A 21748-nucleotide genomic window follows, 5' to 3' on the forward strand; every position below is an offset into this window, starting at 1 on the left:
GCGTGGTGCCCGCATGCCCCGCTTATCCAGAGACATCAGCCAGAGACAGGAGGAGGACTCAAGCTGCAGGGACCGGGGCTGTTAGGCACTCCTCCGTCAGCACAGAACTAGGATGTGCTTTCCGTGCACACTCATTTGCTGCTAGCACTCAAGGCAAAACCAGAGAAGGTGACACCTCGAGGGGTTACCTCAGCCAACCTTACGAGCTGCCTGGAAGCCCCTCTCCCCCCGAAACGCAAAGGCTAAGCCCTCCTTATCCCAGCAGAGCCAGGAGGAAGCCCTCCCCCTCGCCGGGATCAGTTCTGACTTACAGACTAGGTCACAGCCTTTAAACCCCGTGCGAAGTTGCAGAGCACAGCATTTCTCTGCCGGGCTGCGGGCCAGCAGCGCTCTCCTTTTCAGCGCTGCCTGGCTGACACCGCTCAGTTCAGTCCCTGGCAGATGGACCAAGGGCAGCCGGGGGAAACACAACACGCACGGGGCAGCAGCCGACCACGGCACAGCTTACGCACGGGGCATGAGCAGAATGCACACACGTCACTCCTGCTGTTTGGGTTTTGGCAATCTGAACAGTGAGGTGTATCTTCAGAGCTCTTTGTCCGAAGGTCGTGCCTAAGACTTGTGTGGGTGCAAGCTTCAGCTGCTTCTTACCTTCCCCCAGTGTCCTGAACGTATTTAAGATAAGCTTTGGAAAGCTTCCCTGAGTCCTTTGGTAGAGAGCAAAGCAGCAGCGAGGGAGATAAGCTGGTGAACGAGTGGAGAGCCTATGGAAGAACGGCTGCACGAGGGAGAGACAAAGGGAGATGTCCAGGAGACGGCAGCAGGAGCTGACAGCCCCAGACAGTAAATACTCTAAAGAAAGACACAGACAAAACCCACACGTGCTGCAAAACAGATCCTCTGTGCGTAGAGAGCAGGAAAGGCTCCCACAGCCCAGAGCACAGACACGGAGCCAGCAAAACTCGAGGAGCGATACAGCTGCAGCTGGAAGCTTTGGTCCTGCAAGGCAGAAGCCAAATCTTGGTTCCTCGAGGTGCAGGCAGGTCTGCCACTTGGGCCAAACAAGAACGGGGCTGCTTGCAGTGACCTGGGGCCGTACTGACGCAGGCACTGCGAGGACCAGCTGCAGGACAGAGCTGGCCAATTCCCCACAGGTTGGTCAGCTCAAGGTTAAATCTGTCCCCAGCTCTGCTCTTGGACACCAACCCAGGGTTATCTGGCACAGCGCAGGCAGGCTGCAGAGCTCAGCACAGCCTGAGTACACAGCGGTGCCCAGTCCTTGCCACCCAGCACGTCACAGCCCTGCTTCTGCCCAGCTTGAGTCCAGCACCACCTGCATGCAGTGCCTGCACACAACACTGATTCGCCTTTCAGTCACGTCAGGGGGATGTGGGACTGGGAACAGCACTGAGAGGAGTCCCTGCCTTGCTGGGAAGAACAGCCCAGGAGATGTGTGCAGGACACCACAGCCATTGCCCCATCTTCCACCTCTGCCACTGCAAGGAATCCCAACCACACCACACGGATACACGCATCTGGTGCTGTGAGCACACAGGCATGAGTGCAAGTCAGAGCCATTTTATTCTAAATTTAAACTCCTTTTCCTCCCCTGTGAGATCTCACATCGTCACACCAGCATTTTCCACACTAACCCAAGAAGGTGCAGGCGTGCTATCTCCTGACTTAATTTCTGGACAACACGAAAAGGAAACACGTTTGCTAGGCTTTATGCTAGGGATGTTTTGGGATATTTAAGGAAAAAAAAACAACAATCAATCAGTCTTATCCTTAGAGATTAATGGCTGGTATTTCAAGTAAGACTGGAGCAATGCTATGTGGCAAGCAGCAGACAGGACTACATTACCACCTTTGTGTATTTTCTAATAAGGGAGCAGAGAATGACTGCCCAGCCATTGCTAAGAGCACCTTAAACATGAAATTGAAACAGATTTGAGACTGAATATAAGATTATAGCAGAAATTATTCCCCCCCCACACGCACTGTTTGACATTCAAAGTGCGTCAATGGAAAATGCTAAGTGGGTTCTGCAGTCATGACCCTGCCAGGGACAAAGTACAAGGAACACTGCCAAGCAGGTCAGCCCAGCGTGGACAATCGCACGTTAGGACAACAGAAGTGCTGTGATTTGCACGGATTCAGGTTGTTTTCTGATGGGAATATTACATCGCGTGGTTGAAGTGGAGGTCAGATAGCAGAAAGCTTGTTTTAAATACGAGGAAAAGAAATGTCTAATTGGGTGAATCTCACAGGGAATCAGCTGTGAATCAGGTACAGAAAACCTCAGAGGAATACTAAGCAGAGAAATTGCAGATTTAGCTACTCCAGCAGCAGCCAGCCTGGGGTGCACAGAGCAAATAGCAATGGCAGCTAGTTCAGCACAATGGCACCAAGGCAGAAAGGAAGAGGGGAAATTCATAAATTGATGTTGGAACATTTTACCTGCTACCTAGAAACAGAGACACACTAAATAATGGCGTGGGACAGTGCAGAAACAGGTGTCAAAAGACTGGATCCAGAACTGAGATGTGCATGATGTGGTGTGTGAAAACCAGCCCATGCTAATGCACACTGTCTGGTGATTCCCTGCTTAGAGGGTTCAGAGCCTTCCAGCACCTGTGTATGAGAAGAAGGAGACTTAAATATTCAAAATTGACACCCTAAAAGATACAATTTGCCGGCTACAAATGCCACGGCTAAAGTCAAACAGAAGAAAGGAACTGGAGAGGGATGATCAGTAGAGAGATAAAAAATGCAGGGAGGGAAAAGGGAAGAGAAGGGAAAGAGAAAAAAAAGGATTATCCAATTTGAAAGCTTTGCCAAGCAAAAGAAACTCTCATTGGAGACAGACATGCCTCCTACTGTTAATGGCAATGGCAAAGTTAGAGGGTTATAGGAAGTGATTGCCGAAGTGTGTTCTTACACCTCAGGATGCAAAGAATAGCACTGTGCCACTGACTGAGATTTCCAAGTCTGTGGAAATATACACGTACTCCGTGAGGACTAGTAGCAGTATTGACCTGATTGGGACAGGTTATTCTGATCCTCAGTGGTTGAAAATTAGTGTGACCTGGTAATTATAACGGAGCATAGGCATCCAGACAGACCGGGAACTTTAAGGTTAAGCCAAATGAGAAATCCCAGGACTGCACAAAACCTGAAACCAGGAACGGGACATGTCTAGCCCACCATAACATCTAATTTAAATTAAAGACACCTAATGAGAAATCAAAGCCACCATTTTAGCAACAGAGGAGACCATTCAGTGCCATAATTTACTATCCATAAGCAGACATAAACCAGCAAAACTATGTATTATGTTAAGAAACCAACAAATATTACACAGGACAGTAAGTTAATCCTGGTGGCTCACATAGGAACCAGAGGGGCAGGGAGTTGGGGGGGCAAAATTCAGAGGCTAAGCCTTGTCAGCTCCTAAAGGGGTTGGGAAGGTGTATCCAAACCTACATGCCACCACCAATCTCTGAACAGCAAAGGAGCTGCACGCAGGATGCCTGTCTTCAGCATCACTGCAGGGAAACCCAGACAAACCTCACGGATACACACATCATGGCACCGTGCTCGTGAGCGTGTGGGTACAAGGCTGTAAGCAACCCAAGTCGGGCTTGTTCCACACTGAAATCACTTTCCCCTCCTGTAACATCTCACTCTGTGGTTTGCTACTGCCACAACTCTTTCTAAACAGCTCAGCCTGCGTGGGCGATCTTCCCTCTTCCCCCAGCAGCAGAGCACAGGAGCACACACCAGGAACCTCTCTTGCCTCCCTCGTGGCCACGCAGAGCTAGAGGCGAGGAGGACAGCTCAGCACGTAGCTCAGCACCATGCTCCAAAGCCATCTGCAAACCCAGGCAGACAGCTCTGCTGCAGTGACACTCAGCTCACATGAGAGCAGCTTTCTCTACCCTGAACTGCTAGAACCAAATGTTTTTCATCAAAGCTGAGTCTGAAATGCACACTAGCAGCGCCGCATGGCAGCACTGGGGTGCCCAAAATATTCTGAGCCCAACCTGCAGCTAAAAACCAAACAGAACCACACCATGAGACAATCATTTTTGTTCCCGTACAGGCATCGGTATCAATTAATGTTATTCAGGGAAAACGAGACTCACACACCAGATATTACCTCCCCAGTTTATTTCTAAAGCTTTACCTGCCCATTTTTTCAGGTCTTTCAAGCAAGGATTCAATACATTACCCCTAAAGGGAGGGCTCCGTTTCCCATACAGCTGCCACTCAGCGTTAGGGAACTTGAAATATGGTGGTTTTGAGAAGAGATCTCAGTGCTCAAAAAGGTACATTAATGGGGTAATTTTCTGCAAGGAAAATGCCATAATACAGTTTTATATAACAGTGCCTGCTGAACTGACTTATCAGCAAATAAAGGCTACAGTGTTTTGATAAGAAGCCATGCGGTGTTGGTTTGCAGAATAGGAGCAAAATGAGTTAACGCTTTGGAAAGCTAATAGGAGGTTTGATCCTAAAATACTCACAAATGGACATTTACTTAGCCGAGAATTATATGCTGAGTTCTGGAAAGGTTAGGCGCATTTAGGGAGTTCATAAGCTGTCTGCAGCTCGTCTCCTGCAGGCTGCTATAGTGGAGAGAAGCCGAGAGCATGCAGCTGCTGACGTCAATAGGGTAAATAATACTGTGCACTGAAATCACCTGGGTATGCATTACCCTTTCAACAGAGCCTGCTGAGCTGCAAAGCGCTCTGGGAAGCCCAGGTGTCTGCTTGCATGGAAAATACCACAGCAGATCCAGTAAATATTCTTCAAGACCACCACCCCCCCACAGGAAAAAAAAAAAAAAAAAGGAAAAGAAAAAAAAAAAGGAAAAAAAAAAAAAGGTAATTTCAGCATCTCAGACCTTGTTATCTCTCCCTTTGCAAGCACAGTTATCATCCACATGCTGTGACACGCACACCAAGTGCCAAAACCCCATAGAAGAGAGGGACGCTCCAGAACAGGCTGTTCTGTTTGCAATTAACAGCTTCCATTTTAATCACTCGGTGAGGCCACTTCACTGCTGCTCCGGGGAGCTGCCACACACACACCCTGGGGTGCTGAACTCCATCCTAGGGCCGTGCAGGCACATCGAGCTCACTGCCCAGGGTTGGCACCACGACATCCCAACAATCACACTAACAGCAGATAACCACAGGCAATTAATTACCTGTTTTAGCACCTATAGGAGCAGATTGCCCCCTCTGCTCGCAGCAGCAGTGCCAGAGCTGAGCACTGCGCCCGCAGCATCCCCCAAAGCCCAGCCTGGTGCCCATGCCACTAGGCCACACGGTTTCTCCAGCAAGCAAGGTCTGCTGCTTTCCAAACAGGCTGAAAAGGAGCCGAAGGCTCAGGTCCTGCCTGGCAGCTCCCAACCCAGCTTCCCATCTCTGCAAGCTCCAAGCTCTGAGCACCTCAGCCCCTCTGGGACAGAGAGGGGAGCAGGGATCAGACCCACCGAGCAGCCAGCCTGCCTTTAACCTCCCTCCCTGTCACATCTGCTGCGAGCAGAAGCAGGAGGACGTTGTTATTAACGCAGCAAATTAGCAGCCAGGTCCCGTTAGAGCTGCTCACGTCACAGCAGCTGCATTAGAGGCTGCTCGGGAGACGGATGAATTATTCACAGGGATTGGGGCACCCGACAGCGAGCTTGGGGGGCACGGCCGGGGCAGGCCTGCGGCACCTCGCCGTGACGGAGGCCAGCTGCTCCCCGCTCCTGACAAGCGTTTCCTTGGAGCCGTTGCCATGTCGACACATCTGTCTAGGCCATCCTACTTGGAGAAAGTTGAAGGTAATTTAGCACAGAAAGCCAAGGAAGGTTCTCAAGCGCTTTAACCCTTCGGAGGCACTGAGCGAGCTCTTCCCCAGAAGAGCGGCTGCGAGCCGGTTTGCAGAGCTCCTGGAGGAAACAGGCAGGACGAGCTGCCACATTTCCCCTCCCGAGGGAACAACTGACTTCTCAAGATGCTGCAAGGTCAAGGGAAAAGGAAGAAAAAAAAAAAATGAGAAAAAAAAAAAAAAAAAAAAAAGAAAGAAAGAACATGACCTCTGTGACCACATTACCCCTGAAGGAAGAGCTAGGGCCGGCTCTGAGGGGTTCAGGCTCCTGCAAAGCCTACCCCGTTCCCATACAGAACAGCCAAAACCACGTACTGTTTCCTCAGCAAGCCTGTAACAGGAGCAAGCAAAACTCAACCACGGTATCACGAGGCCCGAAGGCTGTTTCTCCCCCGGTACCTCAGCTTGCCACATACTCACTCGGGTGCCAAGTTGCAGCTAAATAAGCAGGGCCATGACCTCCTCCTGGAGCCACACAGCTCTAACCTTTAGCCCTTCTGGTTTCAGCCAGGCCCTTAACCTCAAGCTCCACAGACACTCTTGTGGTCCCAAGCACTTCACCTTGCTTTATTAATGTTTATTTAAAGTAATCACATGTTTGGGGAGAGGCCAGAGCTCTGGTTCAGTGCTGCTGGCCTAAAAAGATCAGATGTTTGTCAGATCCCCAGCACAACTGGGCCCAAATGCCGATGAATGACAATTAATTAATGCTTTATACACCAAGGTGGACTTGGAAGGTAAACTCTTAGAGTGCCATTTGCTTCTTTTCAGCAGAAGCTGTCACAATGACAAGAGGAATTTTGGGGAAGCCACCACGAGGAAAGGCCATACAACATGCTACAAAGAACCCCTGAAGAGTGTCTGCCCCTTGAGAAACCACTCATGGAGCCCAGAGGAGCCCTGCTAGCTCCCTGCTTACCTGCTCAGATAACAAAATCAGATCAAGATAAACACAGAAGCACAGCACGAGCGTAAAATGGGGCTCATAAGCACCTCACTGATCTGTTGTCACCCCACCTCAGAACTGGGGCCTGACTTCGGTAACAAAACCCCATCCAGTGTTAAGGCCTACCCAGGCATTTTTGCTTTATTTTGAACATGTTGCCTAGAGCCTTGGCACGACATACCCAGATTTTTTGTCTTTCCCTGGGGTATTTGTCCCAGAATACCAGTCTTTAAAAGGGCTGATTTTTATATCAACAGTTTCTTAGAAACCACAACAGCATTTTTTTTTTTTTCCCTGCAAGAGAATTAATTGTAAATTGCCTAAAAATAAGCCTGGAAAAACTCAGAGGGGAAAGCAACGTCAGCTCCTGGCAGCTTTATTGCAGCAGTCTTGGTGCCGTGTGGCCTCCATTGTTCCCAGCTGGGTCACTGGGGGATGGGGGAAACCTCTGAGGCGAGCCAAGGGACCTCCTGCGGTCACAGTGCAGCTCGGACATGGAGATTCAGAGCAAAGGGGAAGAGCTACACCATGCCAATGGCCACCAGAAAAACCATATTTAGCAGCTCCTTTTCCACAGCAACCCTCACCTCTGAAATCCAACCATACGCATGAACAAGGGCAGCCTGTCTGCCCTGAGCATGGAGCAGTGGCTATGGTGGCTGACCAGGAATTACGTGCTAGGACAGACTGGAAGCCACTGAGGGCAGGGACCCCACAGCCTGTGCAGTGCCCAATAGAGATGGCTATAGAGAGGACACAGAAACACAGCACCAGAGCCCCAGTCTGGGGTTGCACAGAGCCACCAGTGTGGTGCCACCCCACTTCCAAGCCCCCCTCACTCCTCCAGTCTTACCTCCAGCTATCCACGAGCTCCACACACCCTGCCTGCCTTAGGAAGGACTACAGAGAAGCTTTGAGTGCCCTCAGTGGCACCTAGGTGGTGGCAATTTGAGTGCCTTCCTGGCACCCAGGTGGTGGCAATTTGAGTGCCTTTGGTGGCATCCAGGTGGTGGCAATCAGGGCTCCTTGCAGAAGCCCAGTAGGCAGAGGAGCTCCAGGAGCACAGAGCTGGTGCTGTGATGCCCCACAGGGCAGGGAACTGTGTCTGGGGACTGTGCATGCTCCGGCTGCTGCACTTCTGCCCTGAGGTGTGTGTCCTAACGGGCTTCATGGTGCAAAAGCCACTGGTGTGAGGCTGATGTGATCCAAATGTCACCTCTGGAAGGCACAAAGCTGCAGGACGAGCTGCTGTAATGCACATAAAGGGCTCTCTCTTACGACCAAATGTCCTAGTCTGTGGCGAGCATCCCTTGGTGGGGATGCTCTTGCTGGCATCTAGGGTTTGGTTCACAAAAGAGAAACACGTCAGGGTGTTGCCCTCACAGGTGCTGATCCTAGGCAGGGACCTTCCCATACCAGCAAGGAGCCCAGGAGCTGGCTCCTGCTGGGTGTCACCCACCCGCAGTGCAGAGCATCCCCCACTCCTCTACCTTCCAGGAACATGGAGCTGGGGCAGGAGGGGAGGCAGCAGGTGAGGGGTTAAGGGAGCAGCACACCCATTCGGGCTGTATCTAAACAGAAAGGAGAACGGCCAAAGCATTTCTTAAGAGGAGAGGCAGCTGACGCCAGTAGCATCTGATCTCCTGCTGCCAACAGGCAGTTCAGGCACCCGGGGGGGTTGCAGCCAGGATCAGCTGCTGCGCTTTGTTGTCAGTTGTGCCCTTCTCCCTCTTTCCGAAGTAGGTCTCAGTCACACGGCAGGCGAGGCTAAAACATTTGCTGGGAGGGATTTGTCTTGTCAGAGGGGATTTTGGAAACAGTGCTACCAAGTCCGCTGTCTGCAAGGGTTAGAAAGGCTCAGGAAGGTAATTTTTTTTTAAGACAAAAGTGACACTCCCTATTTTATAACAGAGAACATCCAAAAAACTCAGCACCGGCTCTTGAGTGGTTTTAAAAATCCAAGTGGGAATAATCTGACTTTTCTAACCAGATCATGAAGATAAGGCATTAGTTGTTAGCAACGAGCTTACCACCAGGCACAACGGGTATTTCCAAGGTCACCCAAAAATACCCAGCAAGTGAGCCTGTGGGTAAATTTAGCCGAGTCAGATCCCCGGTGCTGCACAGCACCTCGCTGTGACGTACCCACACATCTCTGAGGGTTCCCCTGGAGCAGGTCCAGCAGTCGCCCCGTTTATTGGAGAAGCAAGGTGAAGGTCAGACGGAGCAGGGAGAGCCACGTGCTTGGCCATGCTGGCTCTAGCAGTGATCCAGCTCTGAGGGGCTGCTGCTGGAGCTGTGAAGGATGAACTCAGCTCCCTGCAGAAGCTGCTGCTAGCTGAAGGCACATCACCTGCTGGGGATTTCGGGAAGCTGCTGTACCCCATGCTGAATGGCTCACTTGAGAATTATCTTGGGACTCCAGCCTTCCCTGGGCACACAGGTGATACCTTTTGGCTTGCTGAACCACGGTTTCCTCTCTGCAGTGGTCTAAAAGCATTGCCCCACCTGCAAAAGGGAGCTGTAGGATCACTAGAGTCAGGCAACCCAAAAGGATAACCCTTCTAAGCCACATTCTCCAGTTCTGGAAAGCAAGTTCCCTGCCTGCTCTGCCCAAAGACAGGGAGAAGCTTACAATTTCTCAGCCACGATTAATTTCATTTTAACGTATTGCTTGCAAGGAATGTCCGTTCCCATCCTTGTTTCAGCAGCACTTGCTGGGTGAATGATGTCAGTGCCAACAGCACTCACCGACGGCAGCTCTGTAACAACCCCGCTGCGTTTCCCCGTCACACTGACCAACCTGTGCCTGTTGTACCTTCCAGGTACAAATCTCTGAGTGCCTAATACAAATTCTCATCTAAATCAGCGATCACAGCAGCTCAAGAGGCAGAACAAAAGCTCAAGCCCTCAGCAGTGGAGCAGTCCACTGAAGCCAGGCCGTTTCGCTGCAGTTTTCAAGGATTTTGTGCTTTGTCTTCAGGGAAGTACACACTTTGGAAGCGGAGCTGTTTCATCAGCACAGTCTTTCCCTGATGTTACTTCTCGTTAGAGGAAGCGTCCTTGAAAGCCTGCAGAACTGCTGCTAGAGGTAGAGCTGCTGCCCTTTTCACTTGTGTAAGCAGGTCACGGTAAGCACTGCTGGGAGGTTTACATCACCCTGCTGGCGTCTGCAAATCCTGCGAGCACCTCTTCCAGGCTAGGTCTTTCCCAAACAGTTTTCCCTCATAGTATGCAAAACCCGAGCATCTGCCCTATAATAATTCCTCATGTGGCAGTAACAGTAATCAAATAAGCACCTTTTTCATTTCTCTCTGCCCAGCAAATTAAGGGAGGATGCACTAGAGCAAACAGAAAACCTCCCGGGAGCTGTGGGGCAGGCCCAGTGCTAACAGGGCACCACCAAAATCACGTCTTGGCTGGTTCAGCCTGGTCCTTCATGCCGTCAGATTCCTCAGGAATGAGTTTGCCATTCCTTACAAACTCATACATCGACCTTTAAGTCAGCTTTGGGAGCTGCTTTGCGAGGGAAGAGAGAAAACACGCCAGTCACTCAACCCTCCCTTCCCTGCTTGCTTGCCTAATCCTTCAGAATGTAATTTTTGACTATAAAAAGCTGGAAAAAAAGTCCGAGGAACATCTGATGGGGCCCAGCAGCATGTTTGCTGTGTTACTTTGTGGACTGTGGTTACTGAACACAGCAGCCTTTCCTTACAGCAGGGAGCCGGCTTGCTCTGCCCTTACCCCTGGTAACTTCCCTGCCTGAGAGGCTGCTGTTGGGTAAGTTATTGCTGCAGTAAAACACCACCACCAAAGACACTGGTAATGAAAATGTTCGGTAAGACTGGCCCCAGTGCTGACCCCTGAGCACTCCTCTCATTGCTGGCACCCAGCCCTTTGTAGTGCTGCTGCCCTGATCGCAGCACACCGTACAAACACAGCCTGGCACCTAAGCTGGCGGGGTCAGGAAAGTGACTCCTGAGCAAGCTCTCAGCCCCCTTGCTGCCACTCGTCTGCAAGGCAGGATTCACCGTGGCCTTGTCCAAGAAAGCCCCAAGCTGGGGCTCAGGAGACTGCACTTGATTTCTCAGCTTTGCCACTACCTTTCCTGGAGGCTGCAGCCTTTCATGGCTCAGCTTCCCTCCTCCAGCCAGCGTCAGCCTCTCCTCACGCTGGTTCCTGACCCGTTCTCCCCTCTGGATTAGGCAATTACCTGCTGCTTTTATCCGTAACAAGTTTTTAAGTGTCTGGGGGGGCCCAGCTGCTGAAGGAAGCACCTGGCTGAAAGCTGCTCCTCTGCACGTCTCTGGTGCTGTGTCTCGTACAAAGTGCGCTGCTGGCGGGGCTCCCAGAGGCAGGAGCTGCCAGGAGCTCTCAGTAGGTACACGCCAGCATTTGGGGGCAGATCTCACAAAGCCCGGCTCCATTTACTCTGATTTGGCCCCATCTGAGCTGTGTTTTTCTGCTGATGTTGAAGTAGCAGATGCCTCCCCTCCAGGCAGCGTGCTGGAAACCACCTCTGAAAAGGAGCTGGTGGTAGAAACTGAACCCCTGCTCTCTAGCTGACAGCGCAAAGAGCTCTGCAAACATGAACAAATCCTACTTCACCCTTCCTTGCAAAGGGAGCATTTCCTCCGTTTGACACGGCTCTCCCACTTCTGTCAGCAATAGGATTTGGAACGAGATCTTGAGATGCAAAGACACAGGTTTAAGTGCAAGCCCCATCCTTCCTGGCACACGAAATGAGCAATTTAGCAGGGTTAGAAGTTCCTGAGCTCTTCTCTCCACCTGGAGCTAAAAGAACAAACAACCTGAATTCACAGAGCCTGAATAAAACACCCCACACTGGACAGCCTGCACTTACTAACCAGATCTGCTCCCCGCCAGGAATATCAGCCAAGTCCCAAAGAATGACATAGCAACCTTTGCCATTTGTAATTTAAAATGAATAGATACTCCGAGAGTTTTTAATTATAGCATCTATACATACTATATTATTTCTGCTATTATTTCTATGTGCTCACAACTGCTCATTAACCACACGTCAGCCAAAAATCACCTGAAAAATTCCACGTACTCCCTGTAAACTGTCAGCCAAAGGAATGCAACCACCCCAAAGCAAAACCTGCCACATTTGTGACTTTCTGCCTTACGCTGTACACCTGCAAGAGCTGGAGAATCCATTCCCCTGTGACCAAACCAATCTGCCCCATGTTGCTGGGGAAGCAAGCTTTGGAAGTTGATTTTCTAACTTGTGAAACTGTTCCTGGTGCTGTGGTATAGAAGCTCTCCGGAATAAAGGATTCAAAGCAGCAGTGGTTGTGCAAGAGGAGAGCTGTGTACTCCACAGCTGCCCCAGCAATGGCTGTTTCACTTTGCCCCACAGCTGCTGCAAACGTTCCTCCTCCAGTTCTGAAATTTCAGGCTAACTGGGGCCATAATATTCTGACGGGTTTAGGGAAAGATATTCCCCATTTCTCTACTGAGAGACCAAACCACGACAGCCTGTCTTTGGGGATGGATGAGCTTTAAGCCCCTCTCTCCCCTGCAAGGGAGTCAACAGTACCTGAAAAGGCTCTGTGCTCTAATAATTATCAAACTGGGATTTTGAATAAACTTCTCACAATGGTTACAGGTGGAAAGAAGAGAAGAGCAGAGGCCAGCTAACTCAAACTAGTGTGAATGGAGCAAATGACCACCACCAAGAGAGACTAATCCAGCAGGTGAACACCTTTGCCATGAATTCCTTCTTTCCCAGGACTGGGGCAGGGCCACCCTGGGACTGGAAGCCCCAAATTAAGGCACAGCCATCCTGAGCTCATGCTCTGAGGCCAGGGACTGTGGCTGGGGACCGATAACAAGGCTGGGCAAAGGACAAGGAGCTCCTGGAGGCTGGCAGAAACCTGGGGGCTCCAGACAAAAGGAAGGCAATGATGTTGATACTTAAAACCAGTATCACAGGAGGAAAGTCACATCATAAGCTCTAGACCTGAGTGAGCTCGCTGCCTTTAATCACAAGCCAGGGACCTGTACGTAGCCAACTCCACAGACGTGCAGGCCAGCAAGAGACAGTTTGGAGAACAGCCCAGGGTAGAGGCTTCCCTGCTCCCTTTCCAGTCTTGTCTGCCTGGACTCTAAACCAAGAGAACCAGCGCAAATCACCTTTCAACCCAATGCAGGGCTGACAAACAAGAGCTTTAAATGTTCCCCCTCGAGCCAACCACCCCCTGGTTATAAATCCTGAGAGGGACGAGCTCTTGGAAGCAGGCTCACTCGGTCAGGAGCTGCAAAGCACGAGGGACCAGCGGGGGTATGGTTTTGGCTTCAGCTCCGAGGGCATAAAGATAGATTTCACTTGGCTACATTGCAGAACGCAATTAAGGACCGTGCTGCCTTCCCCTGCTAGCAGAGGAGAGAAGTTTCTTAATGGAGCCAAATGCTTTGACAAAGTAATTTGCACAGTGAAGATCTTTGGGCTTCTTGTTAGAGAACCAGAAAAGCAACAACAAGTGTACAGAGAGGTATGGCAGCAAAAGTCATCCTTCTTTAAAAAAAAAAAGATTGGTATTATAGGAAATTGTAATAATGAGGAAACTGAAATAATTGAAAATAAAGAGAGAGGACTGCTAGGCCAAGGACTTGCAGTGGCAAAGCTCCAGCTTACGTTACATGCAAGCTGTATCCAAGTGATGCACACACAAAATCAATGAGGACTGGGCTTTGGGCAAGGTATTCTATCAGGATTCCCCAAAAGCTATTGCTAGAGAGCATCATCGATGCCTTTATGCTGCAAGTACGTAATGCAGGCATGGATTGTCCTCACCAGAGCCCAGCACATGCAGAGGACAGAGCAACGCAGCCAGAAGTGCCCCCGTTGTACACGTGCTGAGCTGCCTGGTCCTGATTTGCCCTGACCCCTCTGTCTCAGCAAACTGCACCCTGGGGTGCGAGCCGCTCACATTCCAGCATCCCTGGAAGCAAAGGGCAGAGGTGACCGGGCTGCCGGGTGCCCCTGACACCGGCTGAGCCCACGTTTTCTCCAGATGCCGTCTCACTTTTTCTTGTACGTCCACTTACTGTTACAGGGTGCTCCCCTGGAGGCACAGGGAACACCAGGACTGCAGGCGTAGGACGCAGGGATGGAGCACAGAAAGGCAGACAGGAACCTGGGGAGGTGATGATGGCCCCAGGAGGCTGGGATGCCCTTATCCCGGGAACACAGGGTGCAAAGAAACTCATGAGAGACACGAGGAGTCTTCGCATGAATCTTACTGGAACCAAGACTTCACCTTAGGGCTGAATAAATGCTCCTGTGGCTTTCTCTTCCCAAACTCCAGCCTTTCTTGAAGCAGATGGGCTGAGACACTCTCCTTACACGACAGAAAATGACAACGTGACCTGGCAGCCGCTGGGAGCTCCCCCAGCCTCGCCTCCCACGAACGCCCACGTGTCACTGCTACACGAACAGGCTGCCAACGTGGGAGACTCTGGGGCAGTATTCCAGCAAGACAGGAGAAACAAACACCAAAACAAGAGAGCAGCAACGTTTTAACAGCTTGTGTGGAAGAACAAATATTGACTGGTTGACTGGGAAAAGTCGGCGCATTCTCCCTGTTGCTGGAGGCGGATCTGGCACAGAGGAGGTGCCCTCAAAAGCCAGCAGGCACAGAGGGCTGACTAAATACTGCAAGACCTTTTGTAACACATGTTTTTGGAAGGTGCTGCTGGAGGTCTGAGCTGCTCGAGGGCTCTGCTCATGACCAAAAGCATCCCAAAGACTGTCTGCAACTTCTAAAGGGTAAAACATTCAGGCAATTCATCAGGGTTAAGAGGGCTGGGTTCCCTGCACACCTCGCTGCCCCAGCCAACAAGGGTGGCTGCAGGATTTGAGCAGAAGGCCAGAAGCTGCAAGTGCCCCAGCTGAGCTGCAAACTGAACCCAGCTCCTCCAGCAAGACGCTGGCCACTGGTCTGCCTTCTTCTGCAAGGAGTTCCTTCCTTCAAGAGGTTCAACAACTCCGTTTTTGCCTGCACCAGCTTTCCACGGCCCGAGCACCACCACCATCTCAGCCAGCTGATGGAGAACTGCCCAAAGCTATTTGGGGCATGAAGACCAAGCACAAACACACATCAGTGATTTTCATCAGCCCTCTGCTAGGTACAAAGCCCACAGAAACGCATCTGTGAGCCCACCAGCAAGCTACACTGAAATGCACAGCCTTTTACTGGTGTAACTGGAGTGCCCTACGTGGTGACTGTCAGAGAAACAGAGTAAAAAGGTGGCTTTTGGGGGTTGTAACACAGCTCTAGTGCCATCCCACTCTCACAGACATCAGAGCTGCTCTCACACCGAAAGCTCAGACACACACACACTGCTATTCCCATAAATCATACATGCAGCAGGCATGTCAGACCACAGCTGACATTTAAGAGGCAGCCCTATTAATGCTCAGCCCATTGGCACACACCTTGTCTTCTTTTCTTTGCCTGTGTTCAGAAGAAAATACCTCCCTGCCCAAGTACTATGAAATATAGGCTGTGGCCAAAATCCCAGGGAGTTTCCATGATGTCAAAAAAAAAAAAAAAAAAGAAAAAAGAAGTAAATAAATGAAAAGCCCTCCAGCTAGCAGCTCTGCCTTGCTCTCCCCATTCTCACAGAATGTAGAAATCCGATTGCCCACATCCCTGCCTACAGCACCCCAAGAAATGGCCCCAAAAGTGGATGAGGACTGTACTTCTTCCTGCCCAGGGGCTCCCACCTCCAGGCCTGCTCTTGCTGGGAAAGACCAGGACAGCCTTGGATCCTGCACCAGCCCTGTACAAGGCTCACTGTTTGTTTTGGACCCCCAGAAAGAATGGGTTCGTCAGCAAATTCTACAAGATAGAAGACAGGGAGCCTAACTGAAAGGAAGCAATTAATCATTCATTTTCCTTACCGACACGGATTGCCTGTCAATGTGCGTAAACTCTCTAGGGAAACTGTGATCCAGAAATAATCCCAATTAGGCAGGACAGCTTCCTGGGTTGCTGTAGGAATAGAGAGCCTTGCTTTGCCAGAAGGCCCTGGGTCTGCTTCGCATCTCTTGTGCAAGGAAGTAAAGGGATGATCGGCAGTCCCCGAGCAGGAAAGCTCTCGGCACGGTGTGGCAGCATCAAGAATTTCCTCACTCCCTGCCCATTCACAGCACCTCCACCTCCCACACTCACACACGTGCTCCAAACTTCTCCACCGATGGCAGATTTCAGTGCTGAAGCACTGACCCGAGGGAGACGAGCCCAAGGATGCAGAGGGAAGGAGCCAGCTCCAGCCACGAGCCCTCCTGCACCCCTCACAGCATGACCCGAGCATCCCACCATCAAGCTCAGCCCTGAAACCCAACTTGGATCCCACTTTGGGGTGCGAGCTCCCCTCAGCACAGACAGAGCCTGGGAGGCTGGAACAGGGAGGAGGACGGGCTCAGGTAGGAAGGAGCAACAACAGCAGGGGCAGGCAGACTCCGGAGAAGCCAAGCTCCCCTTTTTCTTGCCAGCTTCCCTAGCAAAGAGCCGGTGAGAAAATAATGGGTATTTATAAGCAAACCTGTCTCTAAGGCAGCATTTTCCAAAGTCTAATAATAGGGTTTGGACTTGCTTATTGTGTGATTCAGTCGGCGTTGCATAAAGCTGCTGGAAAGCTCCTGAATGTCCCCTGAGCATGTTCCTGGGAAGCAGGGGCAGGGTGGGCTGTGGAAAACAAGCTCCAAAGTCTCCTCCCAGGGAAAGCCAACCACACAGCCTATCCTGAAGCAAGGTAAGAAGCTGAGGACACCGATGGCTGTCCCTGATGCTTCCACCTTTGGTTTCTCGCACGCAGCAGCACCGAGCAGAGCCCAGGTTGTAGTGCAACAAAACAAACGCACAACCTACAGGTCGATACCTCCTGTGGGATGTGAGCTAGGCTCGAATACCAAGCCGGTCCTTACTTCTGAACTTAGTCCAGGTAAAAAGGAAAGAGCTTTTACCAGCTGGGCCTCAGCAAAGAAGCATCAGGTTCACTAGAGACAAGGCAAGGAAGTAAGGGGCAAGAAGGGCAATTAGCATTTGAAGCTGATTGTCACTGTTGCAGGTGCCAAATTTTGTTCCTGTCCCTTCAATATCCCTCAGAGGGGACACAGCCTGCTCTGGAAACAAACATCCTCACCCTGCCTTACAGAAACGTCCTGTGTGCTGGCAGTGCCATGCAGCCTTCGACCCTACTTCTTCACCCAGACACAGCCCCACAGCTCTGGGAGCACAGTATTTCACATCATCTTCCTATGGAAAGAAGCCAAGGAAAGTTTAAGCATCACCTCTGTGGAGATGCGTTGTCCTTTTGGATTTCCTTTCAAAAAAAAAAAAACAAAAAAACAGTAAATTTGCTTTGAACCAGCTCAGCGTCATGTTGAAGTGCAGGAGTGCCCTCTTCTGATGTGGCAGGGCCCTAGCGGGATGTGAGCAGCTTCCATGGCTGCCTGCCCTTGGAGCAGTTCGCGGCTGAACCCCCGGAACAGGCAGAAAAAGCAGGAGCAAAGCTGAAACAGACCTTAAATCCTGCTGCAGGCGACAGGCAGGGGAAAAAAAATAGTTGTGTGGTGAATCGTGGCTTCCCTTGGCCTGCTTCTGAGCATCAGTCTGTCTCACTGCTGCCTTCCTCGGGGACTCCCCAGCCAGTGTCAGTGTCAGACACCAGAAGCAGTGCAGAAACCCACCTCGATTTTACTTTGCCACCACAAAAAGCCCTTTGTCCCAGCACGGAAAAAGACAAAGGTGGGAAAAATCAAACCATGACTGCCTGCACAACGCAGATGTGCCACCCAGCAGGTCTGGCCGCAGCTCTCCTCCCTGCCCGAGGCAGCTGGAGGCAGGGAATACAGCCGTGGCAGGCCAGCAGCGTGTGGTTTGACCCTTTACCCACGAGGTCACAAGCCACAAGATTTCATTCTTTTAATAGGGATCATAAATTAGCTGTCCCAAACCTGCCTCCTCGCAGTGAGATCATAAATTTGCTTTAATGGGGGTCAAAGACAAAGAAAAAATTGAAGTCTCTCCCCACAAGCTTGCTAACAAAACACCTTTAAATTGTATTTCGGGAGGTGTGAGGGGGCTGCGATCCACCTTTGGGCACAAAGCGCTTTGAAGCTGAACGTCATTGTTGCAGGTGCCAAATTTTGGCCCAGCCCCTTTAATATCCCTCAGAGGGGACACAACCTCCTCTGGAACCAAATATCCTCACCCTGCCTTACAGAAATGTCCCTCCTGAACTCTCCTGGGGAGCCTTTAGAGAGAGCAAAGAGTCTATGCTCTTTCCAAACAACCCTAAACGTAACCCTACCCAGAGAAATGAGCCAAACCCCGAGTGGGACCCTAGAAAACACGTACGGTGACACTTCTCCCATCAAAAAGTGCCCCCAGTGGAAGCCTTTGGGTACAACTTAATTCCCCAGGGGACACTTTATGCAACCCCACATGCAACTGGACTCTGTGTTCACACTTCCTGAACAACCGTAAATGTAACCCTACCGGAACACTGAGATGAATTTTAAGTAGGACCTAAGAAAACACGTACAGAGCCACTTTCTCCCATCAAAAAGGCCTCCCAACAGAAGCCTTTGGTTAAACCTGGACTCTCTCGGGCAGCCTTTACGTAACCGCACATGCACATGGGATCTGTACATTTACTCTTTCCAAACAACCCTATATGTAACACTAAAGATTCACCTAACCCTATCCCCTAACCCTACCCCAACCATAACCCTAACCCTAACCCCAACCCTAACACCAATCCTAACCTTAACCCCTAACCCTAACCCTAAACCTAAAAACCTACCCCTAACCGTAACCCTAACCTTGGCACCCTAACCATTTGCATGATTGTTCCGACTGCACGAGAAGGGTTTTGCTGCACTCGTGCACTGCTTACCTCTGGGGCAGCTGAGTGGTTCCACGGTGGCAGCACTGCTGCAGGCCATACCAGCTGGGCAGGGGAGGCAGACACTTGCCCCAGGCATAGGGCTGAAAAAGCCAGGCTCACAGGGCAGTAGAAGCCACTGGGACATCTGTATCCATGAATCCCATCCGAAGGGCAGGGAGCAGAGCTTCCTTCCAGGCAAACGTACCTACAAGGAGAGAATTCAGTCCTGAAACAACAGGCTCACAGCCCTGCTCATAGATCATAGATGTGGGAGGCACTAACCAAAAACCAAGGGTCTGCAACGCTAAGAAACATCCCTTTAAAAATACATTTTATTTCAGTTTGGCTAACAACTGTTCCTCCCCTACCCCAACCCTGCAGCTGGAATTTACTGCCCACCTGAAAAGCCTAGTAAAAAGGTTTTGTTTGGTTGGTTGGTTTTGGTTTTCTTTCTAAGCTGTCTGGAAAGTCTTCTAATTCTGGAAGAAAAAGACTTTAAAAATCAAGGTTTCTATTTTATTTCAAAACACAGGGCCCAAGTGTTCAGTTCTCGCTGTTTTTCCTTAGTCTCCTCTTATCTTTGATCTTCTTGTAGGTCTCTGCCTTGATGTCATCTATTTCTGCATTGACTCTTCCCTTTACCACTCCTCTGCCACATGCTCACAATAAGTAAAGATGAGGAAATATTTAAAAAATATTATGGCTTCCAGTAGTTAAGCTACAAGAAAATGAGAGCCATGGTCCTACTGTATGCTGCAGATGCAATTTCTAAAGAAGAAACAATTCCTAGTCCTTAAGACAATGACTGAGTGTAAAAGGAACAGCGTTAAGCAGAACAGCAGAGCTGCCTGTCAGTTGTTTCCCCACAAGCAAGACCCACTAGACTGAGGAGCAGGCTATGAGAGCTGATGGACTCTACATGATAGATGTGTTGGAAAGAGGCCTGAACAAAACACAAATTGTACCCAGTTGGCGGACAAGAGCTTCAAAGATTTTGTAAGCCAAAGGTCGTTTATAATCACTTAATGTTCATTACAACCCAGGCCAGAAAACCTTCCCCAGTACTGTTGCAGCCAGGAGGTGACATCTTCCTAAAGTTAAAGGAATTCCCAGGAAGGCTTAAAATTTAACCAGGATGTGGTAAACACCACTTTTTCCCAGGAAGTTTGTTCCTGTGGCTAATTATTTCAGTTCTTCCAAATGCAGCCCTTACTTCTAATCTGAGTTTAGTTTCAGCTTCTAGCTACATTAAAACTGCGTTATGATTTTCTCTAGTAGATCGAAGGGCTGTCTGCTATCACAAACCTTTTCCTACTAAATCCCGTTACACCACGCTGAAATCATTTCTAAGCTTCTCTTTCGCAGATTAAATGAACCGAGCTTCTGCAGCCCCCTGCTCCAAGGTGTACTCGTGAGATGGACAAATGTTGCTAACAGCACTTTTCTGCTTGCATTACGCAGGCCAGGACTGCTGGCTTGCCAATGGTTATTGCACCACCTCGTGGGAAAAGAGAGAAAACACAGAACAGGGAAAAGGATGCCCAGCTCAAATGCTCATCGAGTGTAATTATGAGGCTAAATAAGGGTTTCGTGATAAACTGAACCTATGGGAAAAACAGTAAAAGACCATGTATAAGGCTGGGACAGAATGTGAGGCAAACGTAGAGGGAGAAGGAATAGCTTTGAAGCCATTCAGTGAGATCACAAGCAGATGCTGTATGGCCAACCTGGAGGGCTAAGAACAAAGTCTTCGCAGTTAATTAATCTTGAGTATAAATATTTGCACACAAGAGACTGCTTTATCCTACAGTAACGCCATCAGCTGCATTTTCCCACTAACAAGGGACTTTCTCACCGCACCCTGCGTTACACAGCGACGTCTGAGCCAGATCAAACAATCCTGCCCCACTGCAATACCGTCCTGCTGGGCAGGGCTGGCACTGCTCTTCTGCCTCCAGGCCTGGGACAGCAGAGAAGGATCCAGGAGGACAGGGCAGGGGATACCCTGTACCACTGGGGCAGAAATGCCCAACAGGACAGATGTCATTACTAGGCACACCTAGGCCAGCAGATTCTACCTGTGTAAGAAAAAAAAGAGAAAACAGAGAAAGAAAGAAATAATATTATTGAAACTAAAATTGGCACCAAGTACTACAGAGATAGGTTCTGGAAAGGTTGTGTATGAGCTGAGTCCCGCAAGCTTTCTGCCATTGAAACTTCATGAAGACACAGCTGGCATAAAAAGGTCTCTCAAAGTGTTGGCTGCTGAGCCATGGCTATCTGATCACCGATGCCATCGTTTGGAAGAGACCTTTGCACACTCCAGTACAATCTACAGAAATGGAGGTCTGGCCAGAAGTTGTTAGCAGGCAGCTCCTTGTTCCAGCAGATGTTAAGAGCATTAGGCTACCTGGGGAGCTCTCAAGGGCAGCAGTAGCAGGCAAGAGTAACTCTAGAGAGCAGTAATACTTGGAAAACATTACACTAGAAGCTATGAGATTGTGACAGTCCAGTCCTTGTCCCCAGGAAGCTAGGCTTACTGTGCTGCTGCCCAGCACTCACTCACCCTGTGTTTGAAGGGCGCTGGGCTGGTGGCTCCGCTGGCACAGTGATAACCTGAGTAGCACAATCCAGAAGGCTGGGACAGACCTGGTGCTGAGCAATACATGCCTAAAACGAACAGAAAGGCAATCTCCATGAGATGGCCTGCACAGAAGACTGGTGGAGTAGTCATTAACATGAAGGGAGAAGACACACTTTACTGAACTATTCCATGTATTCCATGTATGCCCCCTGAGTTTCTCTTGCCATGTCCCTGCTTACCTGCTGGGCAGGGCTCGCAGTCAGAGCTGCTAGTGGCACCAGCCCTGGGGCCGAAGGTTCCCTTCGTACATGGATGCTGTGCACTGAAGTTGGTACCTGGCAGACAGAAGTACCCAGCAGGGCACAGCTCAGGAGCACGTGCTCCAGAACCTACGACACAAAGGAGAG

At 50.3% G+C, this 21748-nt stretch overlaps 1 protein-coding gene across 1 annotated transcript; it reads right to left on the reverse strand.

Annotated features, from left to right (window-relative positions):
* Positions 1 to 2484: 2484 nt before the first annotated feature.
* On the reverse strand, positions 2485 to 21425 carry LOC309886794 (uncharacterized protein; the record flags this gene model as incomplete). Its single annotated transcript, XM_082778022.1, has 4 exons — positions 2485 to 2634; positions 18767 to 18962; positions 20618 to 20835; positions 21324 to 21425. 4 exons carry the CDS (start codon positions 21423 to 21425, stop codon positions 2485 to 2487), a joined length of 666 nt encoding a protein of 221 aa, XP_082634148.1.
* Positions 21426 to 21748: the final 323 nt, after the last annotated feature.

Source organism: Aythya marila, assembly GCF_965140915.1.
Source record: "Aythya marila genome assembly, chromosome: 23".
Taxonomy (NCBI): Eukaryota; Metazoa; Chordata; class Aves; order Anseriformes; family Anatidae; genus Aythya; species Aythya marila.